The sequence below is a fragment of the Gadus chalcogrammus genome, chromosome 14, assembly GCF_026213295.1.
Source record: "Gadus chalcogrammus isolate NIFS_2021 chromosome 14, NIFS_Gcha_1.0, whole genome shotgun sequence".
Taxonomy (NCBI): domain Eukaryota; kingdom Metazoa; phylum Chordata; class Actinopteri; order Gadiformes; family Gadidae; genus Gadus; species Gadus chalcogrammus.
The window spans coordinates 26,091,266-26,118,101 of record NC_079425.1 but is presented as its reverse complement, the minus strand read 5'-3'; the positions used below and the strand labels follow the sequence as shown (position 1 = coordinate 26,118,101).

Here is a 26,836-nt window from a genome sequence, read left to right as displayed (position 1 = left end):
CAGATATTTACAGTCATTCATGTTTCAGACAATTCACTTTACTACTATTTTTTTTAATTATTATTTCCAAAACTCTTTTCATAAGGTCATTTGAAGCATGATTAATATTGATATGTTTCCCATAATGCTCTAGAAAGCAAACCTATTCATTGCCGACACGTTCCTCATTGAATCACATAACACACTATAGTTAATCAGGCTGCCCCCAACCCCCCCCTATCTGAGCTGTACAGCCGTGAAGTGATCAGGAAAGCCGACCTGATCACAGAGGACCCCTCTCACCCCCTCCATCACACCTTCCAGCTGCTACCATCAGGCAGGCGTTTCAATGGACCACTGACCCATAAAAACACCTACAAAAATATCCTTCATCCCCTCTGCAATAGCCCTACTGAACAGCGCCAAATGAAGACCACAGTCAGCTGAAACCTCAACACACATCTCTTGTCTCGTCTTTTATGTCTGTGTGAATGTTTATTTGTGACTGGAGCCATGTCAAAGAAAATTTCCTGTAACCCTTGTACAACAGACAATAAAGTCTTATCTTATCTCATCAACTGCTATTCCGCCTGCAAACAGTTCTGCCGTGTTGCCCGCAGTGAAAGGTCAGAGCCTGATTCTCCCCTCTGTGATGCTGTTGAAGATGTCCTGGGTCATGGGGACATAGCCCTCACTGCTCTCCAGGTAGTACAGGGGGTCTGTGATGACCCCGGGGTGGAATCCCTCTTCCATTAGCCCACGCTTCATTTTCTTATGGTTTCCGTTCACCGTCAATGCATCCTTATAACAATTTTCAATAATTTTAGGCATGTAAATGAATTTTAGATGGTTTCGATTTTATAAATATCTTTGCATTAGATTGAAGCAATGTTTGGCTATGGTTATGTTTGTTAGCTATCATTGAAGCACAGGAGTTGTCCTATACTAGAACTCCAAACAGGAACCAGGAAAACATTCACGATAAATAATGTAATTGTAGGCTCATGTCTTAGCCGCAACTAGGAACTTTGATCACAGCAGAATAAACAGTTCAACAGGAATAGGTCGTTGCTATTGAGTAGAGTGGTTTATTTGGATGCATCTCAAGAACAAACATAATTATATAAATATAAATATATATATAGGTGAATGTCTTATTTTTAATACTGAACTGAAAGATTCAGTATACAGGTGGTACGCAACGTCTTTGATTGGGTTACCACAGAGCAACAAATTAATATATATATATATATATATATATATAGGCTAAATATATGAGCAGCATTTATACAGCACACCGAAATGTGTATGTAGTTACGTCAATATATTTTAAGTTAAATTCTCGTATTATTTGGATATAGCTCTGAGTTTGACATAGGACTGATGGTGTCTAACCTCCCGTGACCATCCCCATATTCACGTTTGCGTTTCGCTCGATGAGTCGGACTAGGCTTATTATTATTATTGACTTACCATCCAATCAGAGGGCCGCATTAGTCGGCAAGCGGTGACTCCCACTGGACTTCTGCTCCTGGGACACGCCCACTAGACTTCTGACCCTGGGACCTAGTCGATCCAGAACATGGAGAGAGCAGTAGCAGTAGACAGTTGACGTCCTCCATGTTCACAGCCATGTTTAGTATTATTAATATACTTGCGGGTCTGGCCATTGTGCCATTATTTCTTTACATCAGGAATCCGTATATCTTTCACGACCTCGGCTATGCGTTTCGAGCAATTAGATGCGTGACTCGGATGAAAAGAAAGCAGAAGTTGAGTCCGTCGTTTTTGGGATGTTTCCTGGAGAAGGTGGAGAGGCACCCGCAGAAACCCTTCATCATCTTTGAAGGCACCTCTCACACATACAGTCAGGCCGATAGACAGAGCAACAGGATAGCCCGGGTGCTGTCGACCCACGCTCAGGTGAAGGGAGGTGACACCGTCGCCCTCTTCATGGGCAATGAGCCGCTCTTCGTGTGGTTCTCTCTGGCCCTGGCCAAGGTGGGCTGCATCGCCTCTCTGCTCAACAGCAACATCAGGTCCAAGTCCCTGCTCCACTGCCTGTCGTGCTGCGACGCCAAGGTCCTCATCGCTGCTACAGGTGCTCTCTTCAACCGTCATGACTCCTTATCCAGACATGGGGATAGACGTTTATGATGGTGTATTCATTGTGTATTGGTGCAGTCGCTCTCAACTCTTAAAATCAGGTGATTCGGCTAAATCAAACACGATTCTGTTTCACCCACCGGTAACTTAACCAGGCTGTGACGTCACAACTGCGCTATAAAACCTCCAGCACGAGGAAGGGTCTGCTCGGCATGGCTTGCGCAATAGTCACCGCTAGCCAATGGTAGCCATCGGTAGTCACCACTGTTTATAAACACGTTAACAAAATTAACAGAGGGAAAACATGTTGGGAATAATGAGGTTAACCTGTGGCTCTTCCTCTCGTTAACAACTCTGCTCATGAAACATTTCTGCTCATGTTATATGTGACATCATGTCCAGGTGAACTCTGAACAAGTGAGGGTCACTCCTTGTGAGTCTTGATTCACTCATTGTGACTCATTGTCACTCAACACCTTGTTGATGGAGTTACCCCTTGACTGCATATTTATGTAGTCCAGGGGAACCTGTCTGACTGGAAGAGGCCAAACGGCCATAGACCAGTTAAACTCCTCCCCCTTCCGCCTGACCCAACGACCTGCCCCCGTCTCTCCTCAGAACTACGGGGGGCGGTGGAAGAGGTGATGACCACCCTGCTACAGCAGGGGGTCCGCGTGTTCATCCTGAGTGACGACAGCGACTCTGAGGGCATGGAGGGGCTCAGTGCCAAGATCCAGCAGGCCTCAGACCAGCCCCTGTCCCCCCACCTCAGGGCCAACATCACCCTGAAGGGCCCAGCGATGTACATCTACACCTCAGGGACCACCGGTACGTGGCCCCGCTGGTCCTCTCTCCCAGCCGGCTGAGAGAAGCTGTTCTGCGGCTGTGACCTCGGCTCCGTGCCGCATGTTTTACGGGCGTCCTCTTGTGTGGCAGGGCTCCCCAAGGCGGCGCTGGTGACTCATGAGCGGGTGATGCAGGCGTCGCTCATGTTTAGTTTGTCTAACGTCCGGGAGAACGACGTCTTGTACCTGTACCTCCCGCTCTACCACTCCTCGGGCTTCATGATGGGGCTCTGTGGGGCCATGGAGACAGGTAAAGGCGCTCGCTGGGAACACCTCTTCCTCTTCCTCTTTAAAAGAACGTGTATTCCTGGGTCGTAATCATCGTCCACCATATTGACAAAATCACACAATGACTGAGACCTGGTAATGATTCTGAGTGAATCTATTCTGAATCCATTTAATCAAGTAGATTAGATAAGATTAGATTAGATTAGATTCACTTGATTGTCATTACACAGTAACAGGTTACAAGGCAACAAAATGTAGGTTTTACCGGAGTGCAAACTTCAGTTTTAGCAACATGCATCTATAAATTTATGTCCTTAAGGTAATTAAATGAGGTAACTTTGTAAAGCAAACTCAACCAGTCTTGGTACTGAAGTACATCTCGGTTCAATACAGCCCCTACAGTAAGGACAAACAGAGCCCTGTCAAGCTTTGTCCCGGCATCCATAAGACTTTTGAATGGTTGAACCCCTCTTTGAACTATATCCTCTCGTTTTAATGCCTGGAATCCTTTTTTAATTATTTATTTATTTCTCCTCCACTTTGGAGGTAATACTATTTATTCATTAGGCTTAGGCAAGGTTTTTATTTTCTGCGGGGCTGATGGGGTGTGTGTGCGCGCGCTTGTGTGTGTGTGTGTTTGTTTATTGTGTACTGTTGGGTATGGACACACCCTGCTGCTCCTCCACATCTGAAGTTCCTAACGGAAAAATAAAGTTATTTGAATTGAATTGAATGATTCTCAGATATTTCCCTCTGCTTTTCCAGGGATCACTGTGGTTTTAAGACGAAAGTTCTCCACTTCCCAGTTCTGGAACGACTGTCGGAAACACGACGTGACGGTTATCCAGTACATCGGCGAGATCATGCGCTACCTCTGCAGCACGGCGACGGTACACCCAGAGCTCCTCACTCATCATCATAAGAGATCTGCTTATTCACCTGTATAACCCATCATGGCAGCTGCTTATTCACCTGTAAAACTCAACAGGGCAGCTGCTTATTCACCTGTACAGCAAAACAACAGTTTGGATAGAGACAAGAGGAGACAAGATAAGGGTACTGATTACATCCTACCTCACCTTTTGTCTCCTGCTCTTCTTCCTCTTCCCAGTCGCCCAGTGACAGAGACCACAAGGTCCGCATGGCAATCGGGAACGGCATAAGAGCTGACACATGGTCCGACTTTCTGCAACGCTTCGGAGATATCCGTATCTGTGAATGCTACGGAGCGACGGAAGGGAACATTGGTTTCATTAATTACATCGGAAAAGTTGGCGCTATCGGAAAAGAGAATTTCCTTCAAAAGGTGAGAGCAGATGATCTTGAATTTCTGAGCATTGGCGTTCATTCAGTAGATGTTTAGTAAGGATATTTCGAAGCATGCAGAGTACATCAAATCAATGCCTCATAAGGCATTGGTTCTAAGTTATGTCCCACGTGCCTTGGATGTCTGGTGTTTATGGTTCTTGGGTTCCCTCTAGATGACGATACCCTACGCCCTAATAAAGTATGACACGGAGAAGGAGGAGGCGGTCAGGGACTCCCGGGGATTCTGTATCGAGGTCCCGAAGGGTGAGAGACAACGCACCATGTCACACTTTGAGAAATCAAAAGCCCCGATGGTACGCAAACGTCCAGATCTGAACGAGTGTGTTGTTGACGCCAGGAGAAACCGGTTTGCTGGTTGGCAAAATCACCCCGAGGTCTGAGTTCAGAGGTTACGCGAAGAACAAGCAGCAGACGGAGAAGAAGAAGCTGCAGGACGTTCTGGTGAAGGGAGACATCTACTACAACAGTGGGGACCTCCTTCAGATCGACCACCAGGGCTTCGTCTACTTCCAGGATCGGATCGGAGACACTTATAGGTCAGTGCAGATAAGAAAAGCCTAACGACAGACTAAGATCCTACGAAGGCATTCCATGTCCGTTAACGGCTGTGGTTGAGTGAATGATTCAGTGTTTATTGTTGTGGATCTACGGCCTGACGTCTGCCCGTCACACACACAGGTGGAAAGGGGAGAACGTAGCCACCACCGAGGTGACAGACCACCTGGTGATGGTGCACTGTATCGAGGAGGCTAACGTATACGGGGTGGCCGTGCCTGGTAAGAGCTTCCTACTCCTCGTCTCAGCGTCATAACTAACATCACGTGACCCTGTGAGTGACCTGAAGAGCACTGTGTGACTGTTTGATTTGATCAGGACACGAGGGGAGGGTTGGAATGGCGGCTCTCACGCTGAAGGAAGGCCAGGACTTTGACAGCAGCGCTACGTACCAGCAGGTCAAATCCTGCCTGCCTGCGTATGCAAGACCCCAGTTCATCCGGATCCAGGTAAAGCGGGCGCAACATGTTCAGCATACCCGTCTAATACCAATATCAACTCTAACTCCTGAAATCAATTTGCTTTCCCAAAATAATTGGCATCGCTCATCAGGATGCATTGATGGTGACCGGGACCCATAAGCAAATGAAGCGAGGGCTAATGGAAGAGGGATTCAACCCTGCGGTCATCACAGACCCGCTGTACTACCTGGAGAGCAGTGAGGGCTATGTCCCCATGACCCAGGACATCTTCAACAGCATCACAGAGGGAAGGATCAGGCTCTAAGCCCTCAAAGCAGGGAACACGGCGGAGATCTGCCCTGCATGGCTGATATGACTTCAAAAAATTGGTTCTGATTTAGGATCATCAGGGAGTAATTATGTTAATGACATTAAGCTTTTATTTTGGTTTTAATAAAACACAATCATCTGTATATTAACTCTGTAATACATCTTAATATTGCATCCTATTTGTGTATCTTGCTAAATCATCGTATTAAATATATACATTTTTTAAATAATGTACAGTGTTGTCATTTAAAAAAAATCAAAGCTTGGGCAGGAAATGTGTGCAGTACTAACAATTTGTCGGAAAACCTGAGTGACAATAAGTGATTATGCTGTTGAACTTGGCTAAAGATAAAAAGAGCAAACACTGAGTCACCTTTGGTCCATTTTGAACAGCGAAGAGTGTTTGCACTACGGGCAATCCTGAACAAGTCTCATTACTGGATGGCACTCTTAACCAGTTATTGCTTTAACATTAATCACTTTAAAAAGATGCAGGTGCACCGACTACACTAGGGGCCTTATAGTGAGAAACGGCTTATGGATGATGGTTGCCTAAACCTGCCATCATTCACACACTCAGACAGTTACCTATGCCCACCTATTCTAAATGATATTGTAACTTCCGATTTCTATTTGTGAAAGAAATTACACATATTTTAGTGAGTTTAAATATTCGCCTGGAATGGAACGTTCTGCTGGGTCCGTAGTTAAACATTTATTATGTTTGATTCATTCTCCTTCCTACCAAACGCGCTACAGTTACCCCATTTGTACAATAATTACAATCATGCCCTTTGTCCTTTGTTGTTAGGACCTGGTGTGTAACGAGTCGGCTGGTTTTAACAGTAACGATGATTCGTGACAAAACCTGCTTTTGTAAATCTTTTTATTGTTCTGAAAACATTACATGACGGTCTTTGTCTTGGAAGCCAACATGAACTTATTTAAAGTGCCAGTGAAATAAATTGGATGAATACCTAAGAACGAATAATAATGTTCTTGTGCATCTTTTCTTTCTGTGTGTGTAGTAGTGTGTATTTGATAACAAAAAAAACTTCACAAACTTCACTTCTCAAACATCACCATGTTGAGAAGGGAGAAATACGTTTCTTCATTGCTCTGCGGTTATCAGTGTCAATCATTAGGCAGAAAGAGGTTGTGAAATGGGCCTTGATAATATTGGTCAATCATTGATGTCGTTGACAGTCAGTCTTTTCAATGCAACTTGTATCAATCGTACGTCACATTTAACCACAGATGTTAACCGGCCCAAATGTGTCATGTTGCAGGCGATGTGGCTGTCGGTCAACGATGACCTCACAGCTGTGTGGAACACACACACACACACACACACACACACACACACACACACACACACACACACACACACACACACACACACACACACACACACACACACACACACACACACACACACACACACACCTCTCCAGGTATGATATCAAAGGGATGATGGTAAAGTCGGTCAGAGGCTCCCCTGTTGATAATGCTCAGCTAATGATACATAACGATAACGGGCAGAAACATTCTGTCCGAGCAGTAATAAGACTTCAAGCTAGTCGGTGGAATAATACGTTTGGCCGAGGATTTCCCTCCATTTACAATCTGACCTCTTTCAAATTACAGTTTGACTTTCCCCGACCAGATGGAGTCGTAACAGTCCTGTGTGAGGGGACTGTACGTCTTCCTGCCGGGGTCCACGATGAACAGCGGGTCCCGGATGGTGCTCGGATCAAAGCCTTCCTTCACTAGCCTGAATTTGACCTGTTTGAATGTGCCGGTGAGTTCAGGGTCATTCTGGAAAAGAAACGTCCAGTCAGAGCACAGGCGACCGGTTAGGATAGTATACACATAAAGCATCTGCAGAAAGAAACCATTATTAATGGTTAATAACGTAACAAAGTAAAGGAGATGGTTATTCATACGACTCAATCCCCCAGCACCACCACCTGTCCACCTTAACGTAGGTGTAGCGCTTGGTTTTGGTTCTACTCAGATGCCGCCAGTGGCTGAACAGAACACAAAGTAGTTAATGGGAACCAAAAATAGGCAAATACAATCTAGCGTCCTCTGTAGGAGGCTGTGGTGGACGAAGTACTCGGACCACATACTTGAGTAAAAGTTGAGATACCTAGTGTAAAATATTACTCCAGTAATGGTGGAAGTACTCCCTTTAAACGTCGTAATTCGAAGGCTAAAAAGATAGCCATCGAATTGCAAAGTTGGGAGAAACCCGCCCAAACTGCACGAATCACCATTTGTTCTGAACGGTACACTTTTGGATCTGTCACTTTATTGTCTATGGTCACGCATGCTGCACACCGGCAGAGACTCGCGCACACACACACACACACACACACACACACACACACACACACACACACACACACACACACACACACACACACACACACACACACACACACACACACACACACACACACACACACGCAGGGGCAACACGCAGACAGACACACACGTGCGCACAATCACATTCACGCGCGCAGGGGGAACGTGCAGGCAGACACACACACGCACACACAGACACACGCACACAAACACACACAGCATGCATGTCTTGGAAAGGAAGGAACGACAGGTTTTTCGAATGGAGTGGAGTAAAATGTACGATTTTCCTCTACGAGGTGTAGTTTTGTAAAAGTACTCACAAAATAATGATACTCAAGTAAAGTACAGATATGCTAAAAAGTTACTTAAGTACGGACCAAATTACTGTCCACCCCTGGTAGGATGGTACGATTAATACGGTTCCACTTAGATAACATTGCATTGACATATCTGGCTTACATTCGACTGCTGAGGCAAAACATGTTTCTCTTTTTTGGTAATTTCCATCATATTCCACCTAAATCTGCGTAGCTTGTGACTTCTTGTGATTCACAATTGCTCTCCCTTGCGCTTGCAACATGCACTGGAGTGGGTGTGCTGTTTGATTGACCTCCTGTCCTGCCTCTTCAGCCATTGTGTTGAAGCCCAGCAGAAAGCCACTCCTTCTGCTTCCTTTTTAGATTTCCTCCCTTGTATCTGCTCTATTTCCATTTCATCATTCTCTAAACACACAGGGTACTTCAAGGCGTACACAACACTTACTCATATCCTCTACACTCAACACGCAGACACACCCTGGACCATTCCCCCTCTGAAAAAGACTGTGTCTGCATGTTTACAGATTTTACCTCAAAAATAGAGATCCCTAAGGTGAGGAACCTTTGACCAACTAACTCCTTAGCACTAACTCAGGATCTTAGATCTTAACGAGTTGCCAATAACGAGATGGAACTAACAAGTTAGCAGTAATGAGTTGGCACTAACAAATGAGTGCTAACTCCTTAGTGCTAACGAACGAGATAGCAGTAACGAGTGTGTACTAACGAGTGGGCACTAACGAGTTGGCACTAACGAGTTAGCGCTGATGAACGAGTGGTGCGTCGACGTGTTCCCTGGCTGCAGGGCCGGTGTTACACCGAATTATGCGACCCACCGAAAAGTTTGACCCCAGGGGGCGCTGTTGCATATTTTCTGCAATATCCACGAGTTTGAAGCGTAGACAGGCATGACAAAAACATACATAAAACATAACATCTCCCCCCAACCATTTGCCTTTTTATTACAGGTGCTTAATAAATACATTTGATTGATTTGATTAGCATTTTACAGACCCATACAATGGATAGGGCGTTTAGTACGGTCCTTCACCGTTGCTTCTTCACCCATAAAAAGCTACATTCATTGTTAAATTACGCTGATTTACCTTTGAGCATTTCCTATTATAGGCTGCTGTGTAAAATGCTGTTTAGAATTAATGTTAGTATCAAGAAAAGAAAGACCCACCGGAAATCTTATGTTTTATTTATGTTTTTGTTATAATGCACACCTGCATGTTGCAGAAAATGTGGGTCGCAGAATTCGGTGTAACACGGCGCTGGCCGTTTCGGTGCCCTAGGCGACTCGACATTAAAGAGGAACTGAACTGAAATTTGAAGTTTAGTTGATATAACAGATGTATTGTCTGCCTTCTCATTGGTACAATAACTAAAAAGGGCTGAACTTGCTAAAAGGGATTAAATTGTACGGTGAAAGGGGTGAAAGTGTTACAGGGCGCCGCCATGTTGGATTTCAACAATCAGTGACGTCACTGGCATGGTAACCTACTCCTACTCTGTGGCTCTAGCAGCCATAGCAGGTAATAAGTCAGGCTCTGAGGCTCGCTGAAATGGCTACGGAAAAGCAAACAACCAGGTCTACAGGAGGATCATCTTTTGGATTCCCCTTGGCTGCATTAATGAATTATATAGGGCCAAGGCAGCTGGGGTAATCATACATTTCCACAGGCTACCTTTGAACAGGAAACCAGCCCTTAATACATGGCTGGCAGCCTTAAAACTGACAATCAGCCCCTGTCATGTCAATCTCCACAAGCTAGCACTCCGACCATAAAGTGTGTAAACTATTACTCCGAAGATATCACAGATCTATGTTTCCAAGCTGCTAATTAAACCACGGCGGGTCTGTAAACAGAAGGTCCACAAATGTCCCTTTCTACTCACCGACGTTGTTCGCCGACTAGCTGATTGCTGATACAGAGGGAGTTAAACTCGAAGAAGTAATTTCATAGTAAGATGTATCTGTGCAATATCCATCTGTGCAATATCCATCAACATCAACCAGAAAGTAAACCTCCAACATCCACCTAAAGTAAACGAGACGCTCGTGAATCCTCCTCGCATCTATGCTCATCCGCGGGTGTATCTCCCAAAGTGCATCTAACATGTCTTTCAGGTCCCGTCCACCCGGAGCCGATTTTTTTGTGAAACCATGTCTTTAATAACCATGTTATTAGGCAGATAATAAACCATGTTCTTTAATAGGTCCATGGTCCCAGGGTAGTTTCAAATAAAACCGGACCTATGCGGTTTCGTGTTAGGTTTCGTGTGGACGCCTGAAGCGACGTTAGAGTTGCGTTGAAAGTTACAGGTTTTTTTTTGTATTATTTTTGTAGCTTTAAATACAGCCCCTTGGTCAATTTAATTACTAACTGTACATTAAAAAGTATTTTTACTCAATCTAAAAGGTTAAACAACTACTATCTCCTCCTCGACTTCAATGTTTGTATACAGCGCACAGGCTGGATGCGGGCAGGCTTGAGGCGCTCCACTTATTTTTGTGGAGAACCAGCGCCTTGAATATGTAGGTACAGTATTTGTACAACTCGATGCGTTTCCGCAATGAGTCTGTCTTGACGGAGATATTCCTGAAACGCATCAAAGGATATTGGAGGGGTAATGATAGTTTTGGCCTTGTTACTTGGTTGCTATTTATGGGGCGCTCCAGTGTCTCCGCTCGGACGTCCCTTAGAGAGAACATGGCAACTTCCAAAACCTCTCTCTCGCCGCACAGCATCCGAAATGCCCTGTGCAAGGTTATGCAACCTAATCCCACCATTAGATGATCAAGGTTGACCGGAACCTCTCGGCAGCAGACCGATTAAATGGCGGTGTCAATGCTCCAGCAGCACCCACACGCACACCAGTCACACCCACACGATCAGAAAGTGGAGTGCCTAAAATTGATCCCTCTCCACCGCATGGCAGTCGGACAGTACAGGCATGTCCCTCACAGGCTCAAACACGTAAACTAAGCAGCCATATTAAAATCACTATTTTCCGCCGTGCAGTGTAGAAGACGTTCCTGTGTCTGCAGCAACAACCTAGTCCTACCATGCCAGTGACGTCATCGGCGCTCTAATACTAAAAGACGCATTTTCTTTTGTTGCTAAAAAAAAAGCTATATATTAATTTTTTAATACATTTTTTTGTGTATTTTTTTTTTATCATGGTCATAGCACGTTATCGATGTTGATTATTTCAGTTCAGTTTATCTTTAAATTGTCCCCTGGACAGGACTTCCAAGCGGGGGGGGGGGTGGGTGCGCCTAGCACCGGCCTTGAGTGATGGGCCTCTTCATAACTAATTTATATATTTTTGTAATTCAATAATGTAATATATATATATATATATATATATATATCAGTGGAGGCTTCTCCATTGAGGAGAGGGAGGAAGATCCTCCCTAACATTGTTGAGAATAAAAAATGTAGATTGCCCAGACTATTGTAATGAATTAATGCCCTTAAATATGACTACTTTATTGCCTTTGAATATATAATGTTCGTTTCCCTGGGTAAAGGGACATTAGCACCCCCTATCGCCTATTGACAATTACTTCAGGGAGGAACGTCCTCCCTTTGCCACCGTTCACTCCCATTCATTTTCCCGAAAGTACTGGCGGCCGGTGGATAACATGGGTTTCAATGGGAGAGAGGAGGAAAATCCTCCTCTGAGTGGGTGGGACCTTAAGGGGTCTGATTCGCGCAAAAATCTATCCGTCTGCGCTATGAACCAATAAGCAGGATCCCTGGATGTTGAGCAGTGTTGCCAGATTGGTCCGATTTCCCACCCAATTGGGCTACTTTTAACCATGTTAGGCTGGAAAGATCATCATTGGGCGGGAAATCTGCCCAATCTGGCAACGCTGTCGATAGCAAACCCGGTCTGCATTGCCGCGGTGTTCAGTCTGAGAGACGCAGAGCAAGTGAAATCTGCGATAGCGAGATCCTAAATGCACAATGGAAACATTGGAAACGGAGGACATTGTTAACGTCTTATTACAAAAAGCATTCCATTCATTCAGTTACAGTGCTAAGTTAGCGACCAAAGAAAGAGGTAGACGACTTCCCAAAATCAAGGTCACCAGAAGTAATGGCAACGTCAGTGTTGTGAGTGCTACATGGTTTGCTAGGTACGCATGACTTACTGGTAGCATTACAAGCAATTGTAACTGAAAATAAACATAGCTAAATAACTTCAGTCAGTGAGGGCAAAAATAGGCCCAATGATAGGCCCAGATTTTTTGATTTACTTTTACAAATCAATAGTAGGCCTGATTTGACTAATATGCTTTGCATCCTTTCCTTCTCAAATTACAGTGATGCCACTGGTGGCTTTGTATACATTTTGTTCACATAACTCCCTCCCTGCTATTTTGTAGTTCACCAAAACACCCTGAAACAACTTGAGTCTCACATTCTTATGCCACCATACACCAACAGTGCAAGCAGGCCAATGGCAACCAAGCGCGCAGTCCTTCCTCCCTCACTTTAAAAACCACCAGCCGCCACTGATATATATATATATATATATATATATATATATATATATATATATATATATTTTAAACCTTATTTTTTGGTGCCCCCCCAGGTACTTGATGCCCTTCGCACTAGGGAGCGGCGGGCCGGCCTGGCTGTTACCTGGATCCTGATAAACTGCGGCCAAGCGAACTGAGGCAGAGAGTGGCTGATGTGAGCGAAGGTCTCTCTGCAGTCCAGGGTCTTCCCCTCTTTCAAGGTCAGCGTGGCCATCCCAGCCCTGCCTTCGTGTCCTGGAACGAGTAAGTGGTCTTCGTCAGGTGATGGAGTTAGGACTTTAATGGTCTCCTACTAATCTTCATATCAACATGTCGGGCAGGACAACGTTTGAGACGCCATGCAGAAAAAGTATTTTCTGACCTGGCAGCTGGACTCCGTACACATTCGAATCCAAAACAGAGTCCATCATGGTCAGGATGGAAGCCACCTCTGTGGTGGCCACGTTCTCTCCTTTCCACCTGCAGAATGTGAGTCAGACAGGATTTGAGGAAGATTTTCAGAACTTTGTGGCTCTCACAACACATTGTCACTATGGCTACAGCACACCGAAACGGTGGTCGTGTTCAAACATATGTGAATACTGAGCATTCATGTTATCAATGCATTCACAGTTTAACTTTAGTAGTTAACGACAGCATCCATCGTGTGTGACATCCAGACTCGAGCGCACCTGAAGGTGTCCCCGACGCGGTCCTGGAAAAAGACGAAGCCGTCCTCATCGATCTTCATCAGGTCTCCGCTGTTCAGGAACAAGTCCCCCTTCTCCACCACGTCCCGCACCTTCTTCCTCTCCGTCTGCTCGGGGTTGTTTAGGTACCCCCCGAAGGGATTCCTGGCCGTGATCTTAGACAGGAACAGTCCGGTCTCCCCTTCGAAAGGGAAGGAGAAGTTAAACTGACCTGTACTCCCCGAAACCTTTCAGCTGAATGCGAGTCCGTCCGTTCATACGGTGCATGTCCTTTACAACTGTTCTAAGGTTCTAGCTGTTTAACAGAACCTTGTCAGAACTCACCGGTTGGAACCTGGACACACAGGCCGTATGCGTCTCTGACCAGCTCCTCCCTCTCCGGGTCGAACTGAACGAGCACGTAGGGAGCGACCCTCTACCGTACAAAACAGTTCACATCATCATACACTCACTATGGGGCCTCATGTAAATGACATGAGAAGGGTGAGTCAATCATAAAAAGTTAATCATTTAGCCAATACAAACCATCCCCCCAGAAACATAGCGTAGATCAATGGTATAGTGTAGCCCCTTTAAGATGTTTTTTCAGCCGAGTACCCCCTTCACCTAGCCTGGCTATTGCCAGACCAAGCTCAATTGTAGATTGCACATTGGTCTGGGGAAGCTGCCTTCATTTTCTTCAGCACAAGAGGCGTGATCATTGGGCTTAGTCAAATGACTCTGTACGCAATTGGCTGCTTGCCGTCGATTCCCTGTCGTCATTGTGTTAAACCAGCCAATAGCGTGCGGGGAAAAGCCAGCTTGGTGATTGGCTCCCGCAAAAACGTTTCAGAAGCAGAAAGAAATGTATTACTCTTCTCGAGTCCAGACCCTTATGCAGGGCGTAATGAAATCGCAAGCAGAATGGGCAGGGCTACCCAGCCTACCCTTCACCGGCACAATTCTTTTTTGGCATAAACATTAAAAGGGTGCAATTACTCACAATTGAATGAGAAACACGCAGATTCTCTATTGCAGACTTTTCAGAAAATTAACCTTCCTCAGGGTGAAAATAAATCGATAGTTTGATTTTTTTTTACAGCAGTACCCCCATTTGAGCACCACTGGCGTAGATCACACTGAGAGCAATAAAAGGACCTCCGATCCCAGACGTACCCGGTGGTAGAAGTTGACCTTCCCAACGGCGCCGACTCGTCCGGGGTAGTTCATCAGTGCCGTATTCCCGTCGCTTGACCCGTAGAACTCCGTGATCCTGATCTTCCCAAAGCGTTGCAGGAAGAGCCTCCACACGTCGGCGCGCAGGCCGTTCCCCACAACGACTCGGACCGTGTGTCGCCGGTCGTCTGCCCCCTGCTGGGGGCGGCGTGGAACAGGGAGGAACAAGAGCATCGTTTAGAACCAGGAGACCCATGGAGTAATGTACACACTTATTGTATGTTGTACGTCCTGCCACTTAATGTATGCACTTATTGTGTGTTGTACGTCATGGCACTTAAAAACAGTACTTAGCATGGTGCAGCATCTTACCCTAGCTATCTGTGTTGTATACTGGGAATGGGTTAACCTAGTGATAGTTAGTGCTTGGCATTTGGTTCTACGAACATCCTTAAGGTACCGACAGAGATGTTGTTTCTCTTTCTTCCAACAAATGGACTTATAAATGTAAATGATCTATGACATCTAGTAGAACACATGAATGGATACATTTTGAGGTGAATGAATGGCTGAATGTCTGGTGAAAGGCTGCAGGTGAGGTGGTGAGCGGACCGCGGGCGTGTTGCAGAGGTAGCGGAGGATCTCCCCGATGTAGAGGATCACCGTCACGTTGTGCCGCCTGCAGTCCGCCCAGAACTGGGAGGCCGAGAACTTCCTCTTCAGGACCACCGTGATGCCTGGAGGAGGAGGAGGAGGAGGACCATGAGGTAGAAGGGGTTCCCCTCGATGTGTGCATGTAACTCAATGTTATATTCTAGTCCCATTATAGTATGTCACTAGAATTGCTTTAAGTACTGAAATCAGCATCAACAAGCCTTTGCAAAATCGATTTGAAACCATTGTACAATAAAAGTTAGTACAATTTATAGACTGATAACACTGATTCCGTACTGTAGAACCACACACAATCCTCTCTCTCGGCTGGTTCAGACTACACGATTCTCAGATATTCCTCCACAATTTAACATATAACACTATACGATCACAGAGCCAGGAAATCGGACCTTGTCTCGTTGGAAGACACACTACAAGATTCGAGGGTGCGATGCTCTCTACTTTGTATCATTCACGTTTGTAAGATATTTAGAAAATCTAAGGTTTAGAACCGACATAAATGTTTTTTAACATTTTTGTCATAAAGGTTCCAGTAGATTTTATTTCTGCTCAATGCAGCATCTCCTCACAGTAGTTGCGTTGCGCGTGACATGAGCGATATAAAGTACCCGCAGCAACAACGTAGCCTAGCAACAGGACGTCAACAATGGATCCCGAGTACCTAAAAATGTTAAAAAACAGTCAGTTCTAAACCTTAGATTTTCGAAATATCTTACAAACGTGAATGATACAAATTGAGAGCATCGCACCCTGTGCCCAGTCTTCCGACGAGACAAGGCCCGATTTCCTGGCTCTGTGATCGTATAGTGTGACATGTTAAATCGTGGAGGAATATCTGAGAATCGTGTAGTCTGAACCAGCCATAAAAGCTGGAAGAAACATGCTTTTGGGTCATTGAGTAACGTGATAAATTAAACATTAAGACATTATGTCCCCACTATGAAAGCCGCGGTCCAGAACGACCGGTTCCCACATCCTCCCACAAGCCTGACCTTCAGTCTCACCAAGGCAGAGGCATGTTAAACATTACCTTCCTCATTCTTATAGCACATTAGAATGACGCCAAATGGATTCAAGTGAACACACACACACACAAACTCACTCTTTGCCAGCAGGTGCAGGGAATCAAACCAGCAACCCTTGGCTGAGAGATGGCTTGTGGTCCCTCTCCCTCTTTTCCCCTCCCCTAACCTCTCTCTAAGCCCCGCCCCTCCACTCTCTCTATGCCCCGCCACTCACCTCTAATGGCCCTGCCCCTCACCTCTCTCTTTGTCCCCGCCCCTCACCTCTCTCTATGGCCCCCTCCCTCATCTCCCTCTGGCCCCGCCCCTCACCCCACCCATGGCCCCGCCCCACCTCTCTCTATGCCCCGCCCCTCTCTCTGGCCCCGCCCCTCACCTCTCTCTATGGCGCCGTGCAGCCCGGCGTGCAGCCCTGACATGTGGTACAGAGGCAGTGTGAGGTAAAGACGGTCCTGGGCGCCCACGTGGGCGTGGGTCAGGAGGAAGGCCGCCGCCCAGGCCTTGGCCTCCGTGCTCACCGTGGCTTTGGGCAGACCTGGAGAGCAGAACACACGGAGCACCGGGACGTACATCCTTCAGAAGGACGTCCAGAGCAGCGCATCCTGATGCAGCAGAGAGTATCACTACCAGTCAACTCAGAGAGCAGCTGTCTGATATTTCTGACCACCAGGTGGGACGTTGATTACAAGTGCTTCAGTGGATAAAGTCATATACACCTGGGGGCTGGGTGCACCCAGCCTGCACCCAGCCCCCAGGTGAAGGCTGGGTGCAGGCTTGTGGATATGTATGTTGTATGTCCTGGCACTTAATGTACGTACTTATTGTACGTTGTACGTCCTGGCACTTAAATACAGTACTAAGCATTTGCAGAAGACCTGGAATTCTACTATTTCCATATAGTCCACAATCATGCATCAACATTTAAATGTTTTTTTGGTTGTTATATTTGCAACATGGGCTTCCAAATTATAATTACATATGTCCCATCTTAAAGGCCCACTATGCAACTTCGGGAATTTCTTTGCTGTTTTCTTGGTTTGGGCACGCACATTTCTCTACACAGCGCCCCCTACAGCTTCGTAGTAGATATTTTACAACACTGTCGTAACAACTCGTTGACGACCCTTCCCCATGCACTTCTAAGCGAGCCATGTGCATTTGTTTTCAAAGAAGCCGGCGAATGCGTGGAGCCATGTCCGAAGTAAATGTTCATAAAGTGTAGGCAAGGTTATACATTTTTAAAATGGTGTATTTGTGTTGCAATAAACATAAAGCCATCCTTTTTATAGTTGACGGGGAGAATTTATATCCTAGATTATAATTGTTTTATCTTAGGTTGAACAGAACAATCAGTGTGAGAGTGTTGGCCAACATAATGATCTAAATAAACAAGAACCTGGATTCGGGGATTCAGTCTGTATCTGGGGGACGAGACAGACGAACAGCAAAACATCAATGGAAACAAAGGTGTTTATATGGCTGCAACCAAGCAAGCTAGAAACATACAGGGCTCACAACAAAACGGTCGAGAAAACAATTTTTACAGGGCTCACAACAAAATGGTTGAGCAAACACATTTGTACAGAGACTATCAACATCAAGAATACCACGAGGACAAAGTTCACCCAAGGGTACTTTCAGTTTCAAAAGCAACACGGCCAAGTCGGAGTCTGATTTGAAGTCTTCTTTTTCTTTCAGTTCACGCTATTCCTGAAAAGCTTGCCCAACGTTTACTCGTGTCTGGCCTCTCTGTCGGTCAGTCTCCCTTTTCTCTTCTTCTGTTCCTCCGACATTGGGTTTCTCTGTCTCTTTTTAGTCGGCTGATCTATGATGAATGTAACAATCCCTTAGTTACTTGTGTTTATATCGAGCCGGTTCCGTGTTTGGGGGTCTGTGCCGCAAAGCAATTCGTTACTTCGCGAGACCCGAGACTCCCGCGAGAGTGGGCGGCGGGTCGCCGGCAGAAACATATTCATTTTCTCCGCCAAGATGCACAAGGGGGAGTTGAAACAACGAACAATCGAACAAAAATGTATAATGGAACCATCGCAATGACTCCTAGCCTGTTATATTAAGGTAAATCAAGCCAAAAAAGTTGCATAGTTCCCCTTTCACTCGTGTCTGATCTCTTTTCTGGTCCATTCTTCTTTTGTTCCACCGACAGTCGCCTCTTGGGTCCCTTATCAGTCGATTGATCCATGATGAATGCAACAATTGCCTCGCAACTGGCTGTTTATATCTAGCCGGTGCCATGTTTGGGTGTGTGTCTGTGCCGTAAAGCATTTTCGAAACTACAATCTGACTACATTTTCGAGGATACTTCCGCCGCGTCACATCCGGAAGCGCTCGGTCCGAACACATCAAGTTGCATATGCGCTTTTTCACTGTAGAGGCCACATGGGAAAATGACACACCCACCAATCGACCCAGAAATGGATGCAGAACCATCAGCATAACTCTCAACCTGCATACTTAATGTAATTTTGGCAAAAAAAGTTGCATAGTGGGCCTTTAAAACAACATTTACAGAAACTCATTCAAAAACAGCACATTGTGCTGTGAATTCTTGTAATAATAATAATAATAAAATAAAAATAAAAAAGTTTTTATTTTTTATTTTTAAGTGTGCCAATGATTATGCTGCCCCGTGCCAGTGCTGGCACGCGTGCCTATTGCGACCCCTGCTCACCTGTCGTGCCAGAGGTATAGAAGTATGCGGTGGGGGTTGTGGCCTTCACCTGAGCCCTGAGCTGGGGGGACAGAGGGTGGTCCGAGGCCTGCTGGATCTTATCACTGAGAGCCTCCAGGCCCTCGGAGCTACAGGCCTCCCCCAGGATGAACACTCGGATGCCCTTCTGCCGCAAGCTGGGCAGCACCTCCTCCACGGCCCCCCGCACACCTGGGGAGGGGGAGCACAGGTGAGGGTGGGGTCAGAAAAGGCTTTGGGGAGGGGGGGAGAGGAGGGGTTAGGGGCGTGGTCCGCTGACATGATCAGGTTTGATCCATAACAGCCGTTCGATGATAAAGGGGTGATATTGCACCACCAGGCGTGAGCGTGATTAGCCGTTACAAGCTGTTTGAAAATCAGCCTGTGTTTTAGTGACGTCACAAGTGGGTGTGTCCACCTAGATGTATGATGGATAGATCAGCAACATTTGCTACAGTCCACTGGGTAGGCTGGTGGACTGATCACCCGCGGCGCTACCATTGGGCCCGGGTGGGCCTGGGCCCACCCATTTTAGGTCCGGGCCCGCCCATTTTGACCCAGGCCTATTAGTGACTAGTGAGTGATTTTCATTCTAGCCGTTCATCCAATAAGCAGCCTGAGGAAAGCGTTGAGTAAAAGCTTCTCAGCCAATCAGCGGCTTCTACCCCACGTGTGGACTGCCTGCCCACAGGCTGCAATACGCACGTTGATTCTGCTGGGCAAATCATCACCTGTACAGCAAAACTCAGACCTACAGAAATTAAATTATGGACAAGCAGAGGATGGAGCTGAACATTAGCGTCAAGCCCGACACATACGGCTTCATGAGAGCCGCTGCTGCCTGCTTGCCACGGTCAGACACCTTTGGTGACAAGGCTCTCATCCGGCCCGCCTGCGCGCACTTTTCCATTCTGGTGGAAGACGCAGAGCACACTGGTTTTGTGCAGCAGCTTAAAAGAAAGGCAAAGGCCAACAAGACCATGAACGAAAAAAAAGAAACACTCTTAGAAGTGCTCGACGCATGCCCCTGTGATATTTTCCCCAACATGAACAGCCTCCTCACATTGCCCATGATGACGACAAGTAGGCCTACTGTGGAGACTCTTTTCAGCTGTCAATCGGCTAAAAACAGGCACCAGGGCAACAATGTTGACGGATAGACTGAACTCGTTGTCCCTGCTTTCATTTGAAAGGGAATTGACTGATTCACTGGAATATCAAAAGATTCTTACTGTGTTCAGCATGAAACCCCGCCGCCTCCTGCCGTCAGCCCCACGTCCCACAAGCAAGTTTGAATTAAATTGTGTGCATTTGTGATTATTTATTTGTTATCTCGGATTGTTATGCTGTTGTTTAGATGGTTAGATATGTTATTCATTTAATAATTCTTAAGAAATGAGCTAAAAGGAGAAATAATTTTTGATAGTTTTCCTGCTTTTTGTGTTTAGCAGCTGTGTCAGATTCAATACTGCTGTTATTTCATGTCCATACAGTTCTTCTGTCATTCTGAATTTATAAGAAACAGTTAAATAATGACAGTTCCCTGCGCGCCGTGCTGGGTAAATGAATGGAGAGAGAAACAGACCCTCCAAAGATATAATTCCGTTTCAGTCTTTTTGTGTATTGAACGTTCAAAAGAGATAAATGAAGTTAGGCTTACTGCCAAGGTGTATGTCTTTGTCCGCTTCAGCTCTGAGCTGAGGACAGCGACACAAGAGCCACACAGGTAGGCTACTGAGTCGCTGTCCTCAGTGCCGCAGAAAAGCGCTGAAACGGAGATGAAGGGGTACATGTTTTTTTTTTTGGCTTATTTTAACTGGCCCATCCAGTTTTCTGGAGGCCCACCCACAATCAAAATCCTGGCGCCGCTAGTGGCTCCAATATACAGGTGGACACTTGTGATGTCACTAAATCACAGATTTTCAAATGGCTTGTAACGGCTAATCACACTCACCTGCAGTGGCGGACTCAGGGGGGGGGGGCGACCACCCCCCCTCGTGGCTCAATGGTTGAAAAAGTGCGCTAAAGTGCCCTTCAAGAGTGTCGAAAACGAGAGGAAATGCCTTATTGGCTGCCCTTTTCACGTGCAAAACATGATTAGGTGCCCCTAGGGTGTAGCCTGGTTCTACCAGACTCTCGTACTTCACTTCATTGCATTTCATTTGTACAGAGAGTCTGGACCTAATCAATTGACAAACGTTAACTCACTTGAAGGGGGGTGTCTGTTGAAGTTTAAAATGATTGGATCTGCCCAGTGCCACTCTGGATCTGCCATAACCAATCGCTAACGTTTGGTTGTGACGTATGTCATGCGCCGGGAATCACGCGCAGGTTGTACGCAAACCAAATACCTTGCGCGTCTGCATGAAAATGTCCGTCAACGACAGCTGCAGGTTTTGTTCGTCGAATTTAATTTATCAGGGAAAAATTGCACATTGTAAATCAACTACCGACCTACAACAACAACTCAAACTGGCGTACGACTTTATCGTCATTATTCTCAGACACGCCCTCTGTTCGCTGATTGGTGGCCGCTGTGGCGGCACCAGAAAACCAAATTACATACAGCAGGTCCAGACCTAGTACTGAAGGGAAATTCAAATTGAGCGGAAGTACTTAGGCGGGCGGAGCCAGGCTACCTAGGGTGCTCCTTCATACAATAAATTATGATGATGTGCCCTCTAGAACAGTGCCCTTATAGTCCCCTTCTGTCCGTCTGGTGCCCTTTTAGTGCCCCCTTTAGTATCCTGATAGTGCCCTTCTGCCCGTCTGGTGCCCTTCTAGTGCCCTGATAGTCCCCTTCTGCCCGTCTGGTCCTTCTAGTGCCCTGATAGTCCCCTTCTGCCCGTCTGGTCCTTCAAGTGCTCTTCTGCCCATCTGGTGCCCTTCTAGTACCCTGATAGTGCCCTTCTGCCCGTCTGGTCCTTCTAGTGCCCTTCCAGTGCCCTTCTAGTGCCCTTCTAGTACCCTGATAGTGCCCTTCTGCCCGTCTGGTCCTTCTAGTGCCCTTCTAGTACCCTTCTAGTGCCCTTCTAGTACCCTTCTAGTGCCCTTCTAGTGCCCTTCTAGTACCCTGATAGTCCCCTTCTGCCCGTCTGGTCCTTCAAGTGCCCTGATAGTCCCCTTCTGCCCGTCTGGTCCTTCAAGTGCCCTTCTGCCCATCTGGTGCCCTTTTAGTACCCTGATAGTGCCCTTTTGCCCGTCTGGTCCTTCTAGTGCCCTTCCAGTGCCCTTCTAATGCCCTTCTAGTATCCTGATAGTGCCCTTCTGCCCGTCTGATCCTTCTAGTGCCCTTCTAGCACCCTGATAGTGCCCTTCTGCCCGTCTGGTCCTTCTAGTGCCCTTCCAGTGCCCTTCTAGTGCCCTTCTAGTGCCTTGATAGTGCCCTTCTGCTCGTCTGGTCCTTATAGTGCCCTTCTAGTGCTCTTCTGCCCGTCTGGTGCCCTTCTAGTGCCCTTCTGCCCGTCTGGTGCACCCATGGTTGAAAAAGTGTGCTAAAGTGCCCTCTATGGTGGTGAAAATGAGAGAAAGTGCCTTATTGGCTGCCCTTTACACGTGAACAAAAATTAATGGTTGCCCTAGGTTGCCCCTGATGATGATGATGTGCCCTCTGGAGCAAGAATATGGCAAACCGAAAAAAACATCTTGTGGTTAGCTATTGAGGTGCAGACGTTCCTCTCTTTGGTAGCTGACGAACAGGGAATGTGAGGCGTTGCTTTCATGTGGCGTCGCCATGACAAACAGCTACATCGAGTGGTACTTAAATCTCCACTGGATAACAAAGCAAAAAGCGGATTAAGAGTATGTCAGTACCCATAGTGGAAAAGCGCAATTAGATGCCAAGTTAGAAAAACTAAATATTTTCAGTTTGCATAATCCGTTTAAAATGTATATACATTTTTTGAGCGTTCAAGATCATTCAAGTGTAGGTCATTTCATGCAAGAGAGACGATAATGGTCAGCTATCACCTCAACATGAAGGAAAACTTCCTTAAATGTTTCTGTAGCTGGCTGTCAGCGGTCAAAGACTGTATGGTAGCGGCACATTGAATTTTCTCCAGTCAAATTTTTACTTAAATGTTAGTAAAGATGAAAGCAGTAAGGCATCTATGAAGGTATTATTGTAGCAAAAGTCTTTAGCACTGTAACTGCAGAATTTGAATGCTTACACTAAAGTCACAGTAAATTTGAAGTCGTATATATTTATTTTGCATGTGTACTCTAAAGTCACAAATGTGTAACAGTACATTTGTAGTCATAAAGAAATATATATATTATTTTTTTATACCATTGTAAACACAAAATAGGGTCTACGAGTACGCAAATCTGTGTTACAGGTGCACAAATCCTTTTGCTACAATTATTGCAGCGCAGTTTGTGCAAAACACATTCGCACACCCGTGTTTCATAATCTGAGAACATGCCCAAAAGGTGTGCATTCGTAAACCCAAATTTGAACTAATGCATCAGAAGTTGCACATCTGTGTACGCTATGTCAATTCGAAATTTTTAATGAGCGAGCACAAATCCATTTTACAACTGCTCGAATCTGCTCCTGCAAGTCTCAGCTGTGGGTTTTTTTGCAGGTTGTTTTGCACCACGTCTAGGTGGTAAATGTGTAGCAAAAGTATTGTATCCGTAGATGCCAGATCGTCCATGAGCGGGACAAAATAGTCCCGCCCATAATTTCCTAATCCAATGAAAATCGCCTGCAGGGATGCATTTCTCAAATTACACTGGGACCCACTGCGTGCCAGCCATGGAGCTATAAAGATCGCAGCATACTCAGCGCGGGATACGTTTCTTTCTGGAGAAGTGAAGAGGGCATCCTACTGAACGGAGGTGGGTATCCTACATTATGTTAAATGAAATGACTTAGTTCAAGTGAATTCTCCCCAAAGTATTGCATTAACATTTCTGAACTTATGTTATGGCGATCATTAAAATACATTGAAGGACATTTGCGGCATATTAATGAAATACTTTGGGGGGAATTCACTTGAACTAAGTCATTTCATTAACATAATGTAGGATACCCACCTCCGTTCAGTAGGACGCCCTCTTCACTTCTCCAGAAAGAAACATATCCCGCGCCGCAGAGGGATTATTTTGTCCCGCCCACGGACACTCTGGCATCTACGGATACGAATACTTTTGCGACACATTTACCACCTAGACGTGTAGCAAAACAACCTGCAAAAAAACCCACAGCTGAGACTTGCAGGAGCAGATTCGAGCAGTTGCAAAATGGATTTGTGCTCGCTCATTAAAATTCTGAATTAACATAGCGCTCTTTATCATTTTACTTGTGAGGAAATTTTTCACAGATGTGCAACTTCTGATGCATGAGTTCAAATTTGGGTTTACGAATGCACATCTTTGCGGGCATGTTCTCAGATTATGAAACACGGGTGTGCAAATGTGTTTTGCACCAACTGCGCTGCAATAATTGTAGCAAAATAATTTTTGCACCTGTAACACAGATTTGCGTACTCGTAGACCCTATTTTGTGTTTACAATGGTATAAAAAAATATATATTTTTTTCTACGACTACAAATGTACTGTTACACATTTGTGACTTTAGAGTACACATGCAAAATAAATATATACGACTTCAAATTTACTGTGACTTTAGTGTGCGCATTCAAATTCTGCAGTTACAGGTGCTAAAGACTTTTGCTACAATAATACCTTCATACAAGTGCCCCGAATGGGACCTTCAAGGCAGCGCTTGCTAAGGTTAGGGGATAGGACCTCGCAGGCAGCGGTGCCTTTAAGGCTCCGTTGGGGGAACAAAACACCATCAAGTTAGAAAAGCCACTGTGTCCGCTGGTGGGGCCCCATGTTGTCCAGAATGTGCCCTTTTTATTTTTTCGCCCCTGCCCTTCAAACAGTCTGAGTCCGCCACTGCTCACCTGGTGGCATAAGAATGGACGCAATCATGCCATTGTAAGAGTTACTTCTCTGTCTGAAAGTGAACTGACGTTTAAACCCGACCTTGATTGTGAGGCCTACATCAATATTGACAAATAAACGCGACGCATCCGTACCTGCGTCGGCGATGAGGACTTTGGCGCTGGTGCAGGAGAGGCACTGTAGCAGAGGGCTGGCTCTGATGCCGTAGTTCATCAGGGCAGGCGCGCAGCCCAGTTTCGCAAGTCCGAGCAACAGCCAAACAAAGAGCGGCTGGTTCCCGAGGAACAGCGCAACGGTGTCCCCTTCTCTGAGCCCGGCATGCTGCCTCAAAGCCCGGGCCACCTTGTTGCTCTGAAGGTCCCCATCTCCGTAGGTGAACAACTCGTCCTCGAATATAATGAAGGGCTTTGCTGGCTGCGTCTTGGCCAGCTCCAGGAACCGATCAAGCACGGTGAAGTACGGCGTGGTCTGCAGGAACTTCGCTCTTTGTCCACTGATCCAAATATTTAAACGAGCGTGCATTACATCCTGCACAAAGTAGGGGAATTTCCTGTAAAGTAATAAAAGAATGATAGCCAACCCGGACAGGATGGTGAATAAAGTTTGCATCATACTGATGCCAGTTCTCGCAGAAGGGTTTCCCTCCTTTGAGCTGATGTTCGCCTGTGAATGGTCTGTTGTTGATTCCAGGTTGACTTATAAGCAGTTATTCAACGCTCTCATTGCACAAAAAAAATATTTACGCCTTTTATGTCCACCGATAGATATGTGCCTCCACCTTGTGGCGTTTGTACCAGCAGTTAGAGCTTTTAAAATCATTAAAGGCCTATACGTGCAGGTTAACTGGAAGTTTTGAATAATGGGTGCATGAAGTCCTCAAAATATGTGTATCATTTATAAAATGTCTCCAAAATAGTGTTAAAGTCCATTTTTTGTTGTTTTTGGCAGTAACGGGTGTTTTCTAACGCCATTCGGCGATGAAGTCACGTTGGGGAGACGTGGTGGAAGGTAGCCTCAGCCTAGTAGCCTACTAGAACGATGTGTACCAAGAAATGGAATGGAAAAATGGTCTGTTTTAGCAGTAAGCCCTCACAGACATAGACATCTTATAGCATAGACGAGCAAGATGATCTATGTGAACTATCTTTCCTGAATCTTCCCCGTTTCCCTCTGGACCATTGGTGACCCCCCATTTACCACCTAGTGCTAGTGTTACCAACCACTATCGTGTTTTTTCATATCAAAATAATGCTCTCGTCATGAGATAAGACGTATTAAGAGGATTCATAGAATAATATATTAGATAAAACTTGATTACAATACACATTCACTCACACACACACAGGCCCCTTACCCAGTGGACCCAAATGCCGCTTCCTGTATCCCCATCTCCTCTCTTGACATCAAACATCTCTCTGAAAGCCATGATGTTTATCCTCACACACTGTCAAACAACCAGATAGCAACACAAACACCAGATACTTTTTATTGTGCTCTATTCCTATCTCTCATCCTGCCTCCCACAGTCGGGCCTCCACCAACCTTTTAGCCACATATCAACCCACCCATCCCCGTCTTGAGATCAAACATCACCCTGAAGGTCGTAATGTTCCGCATCACGCACCTACAGACGTCCTGGTGCACCGTAAA

At 45.9% G+C, this 26,836-nt stretch overlaps 2 protein-coding genes across 4 annotated transcripts; one reads left to right on the top strand and one right to left on the bottom strand.

The window, feature by feature from the left end:
• The first annotated feature begins 1,534 nt into the window (after positions 1–1,534).
• On the top strand, positions 1,535–6,779 carry LOC130403392 (long-chain fatty acid transport protein 2-like). Its single transcript, XM_056607728.1, has 10 exons — positions 1,535–2,080; positions 2,704–2,913; positions 3,022–3,180; positions 3,924–4,048; positions 4,270–4,464; positions 4,640–4,730; positions 4,825–5,023; positions 5,166–5,263; positions 5,361–5,491; positions 5,595–6,779. Exons 1-10 carry the CDS (start codon positions 1,600–1,602, stop codon positions 5,766–5,768), a joined length of 1,863 nt encoding a protein of 620 aa, XP_056463703.1. The 5' UTR covers positions 1,535–1,599; the 3' UTR covers positions 5,769–6,779.
• LOC130403391 (long-chain fatty acid transport protein 2-like) lies at positions 6,086–25,992 on the bottom strand. Of its 3 annotated transcripts, none has more exons than XM_056607724.1 (10): positions 25,321–25,992; positions 19,252–19,461; positions 16,939–17,097; positions 15,415–15,602; positions 14,866–15,063; positions 14,035–14,125; positions 13,693–13,891; positions 13,383–13,480; positions 13,125–13,255; positions 6,086–7,591 (listed from the first exon to the last, which is right to left on the bottom strand). In XM_056607724.1, exons 1-10 carry the CDS (start codon positions 25,796–25,798, stop codon positions 7,415–7,417), a joined length of 1,929 nt encoding a protein of 642 aa, XP_056463699.1. In that variant the 5' UTR covers positions 25,799–25,992; the 3' UTR covers positions 6,086–7,414. The 3 variants fall into 3 exon arrangements, with proteins under 3 accessions (XP_056463699.1, XP_056463700.1, XP_056463701.1); XM_056607725.1 differs by having other exon boundaries at positions 6,089–7,591; positions 15,478–15,602; positions 25,321–25,989; XM_056607726.1 differs by having other exon boundaries at positions 6,089–7,591; positions 14,866–15,060; positions 15,478–15,602; positions 25,321–25,988.
• Positions 25,993–26,836: the final 844 nt, after the last annotated feature.

Excerpts from the sequence above, each read along its gene's own strand:
- LOC130403391 (XM_056607724.1), bottom strand. The coding sequence starts at position 25,798 with ATGATGCAAACTTTATTCACCATCCTGTCCGGGTTGGCTATCATTCTT. Across the intron at positions 19,462-25,320 it reads AGTCCTCATCGCCGACGCAG|GTGTGCGGGGGGCCGTGGAG; the intron begins GTACGGATGCGT and ends CCCCCTCCCCAG. Across the intron at positions 15,064-15,414 it reads CCATTCATTCACCTCAAAAT|CAGGGGGCAGACGACCGGCG; the intron begins GTATCCATTCAT and ends CGCCGCCCCCAG.
- LOC130403392 (XM_056607728.1), top strand. The coding sequence starts at position 1,600 with ATGTTCACAGCCATGTTTAGTATTATTAATATACTTGCGGGTCTGGCC. Across the intron at positions 3,181-3,923 it reads CTGTGGGGCCATGGAGACAG|GGATCACTGTGGTTTTAAGA; the intron begins GTAAAGGCGCTC and ends CTGCTTTTCCAG. Across the intron at positions 4,465-4,639 it reads AAGAGAATTTCCTTCAAAAG|ATGACGATACCCTACGCCCT; the intron begins GTGAGAGCAGAT and ends GGTTCCCTCTAG.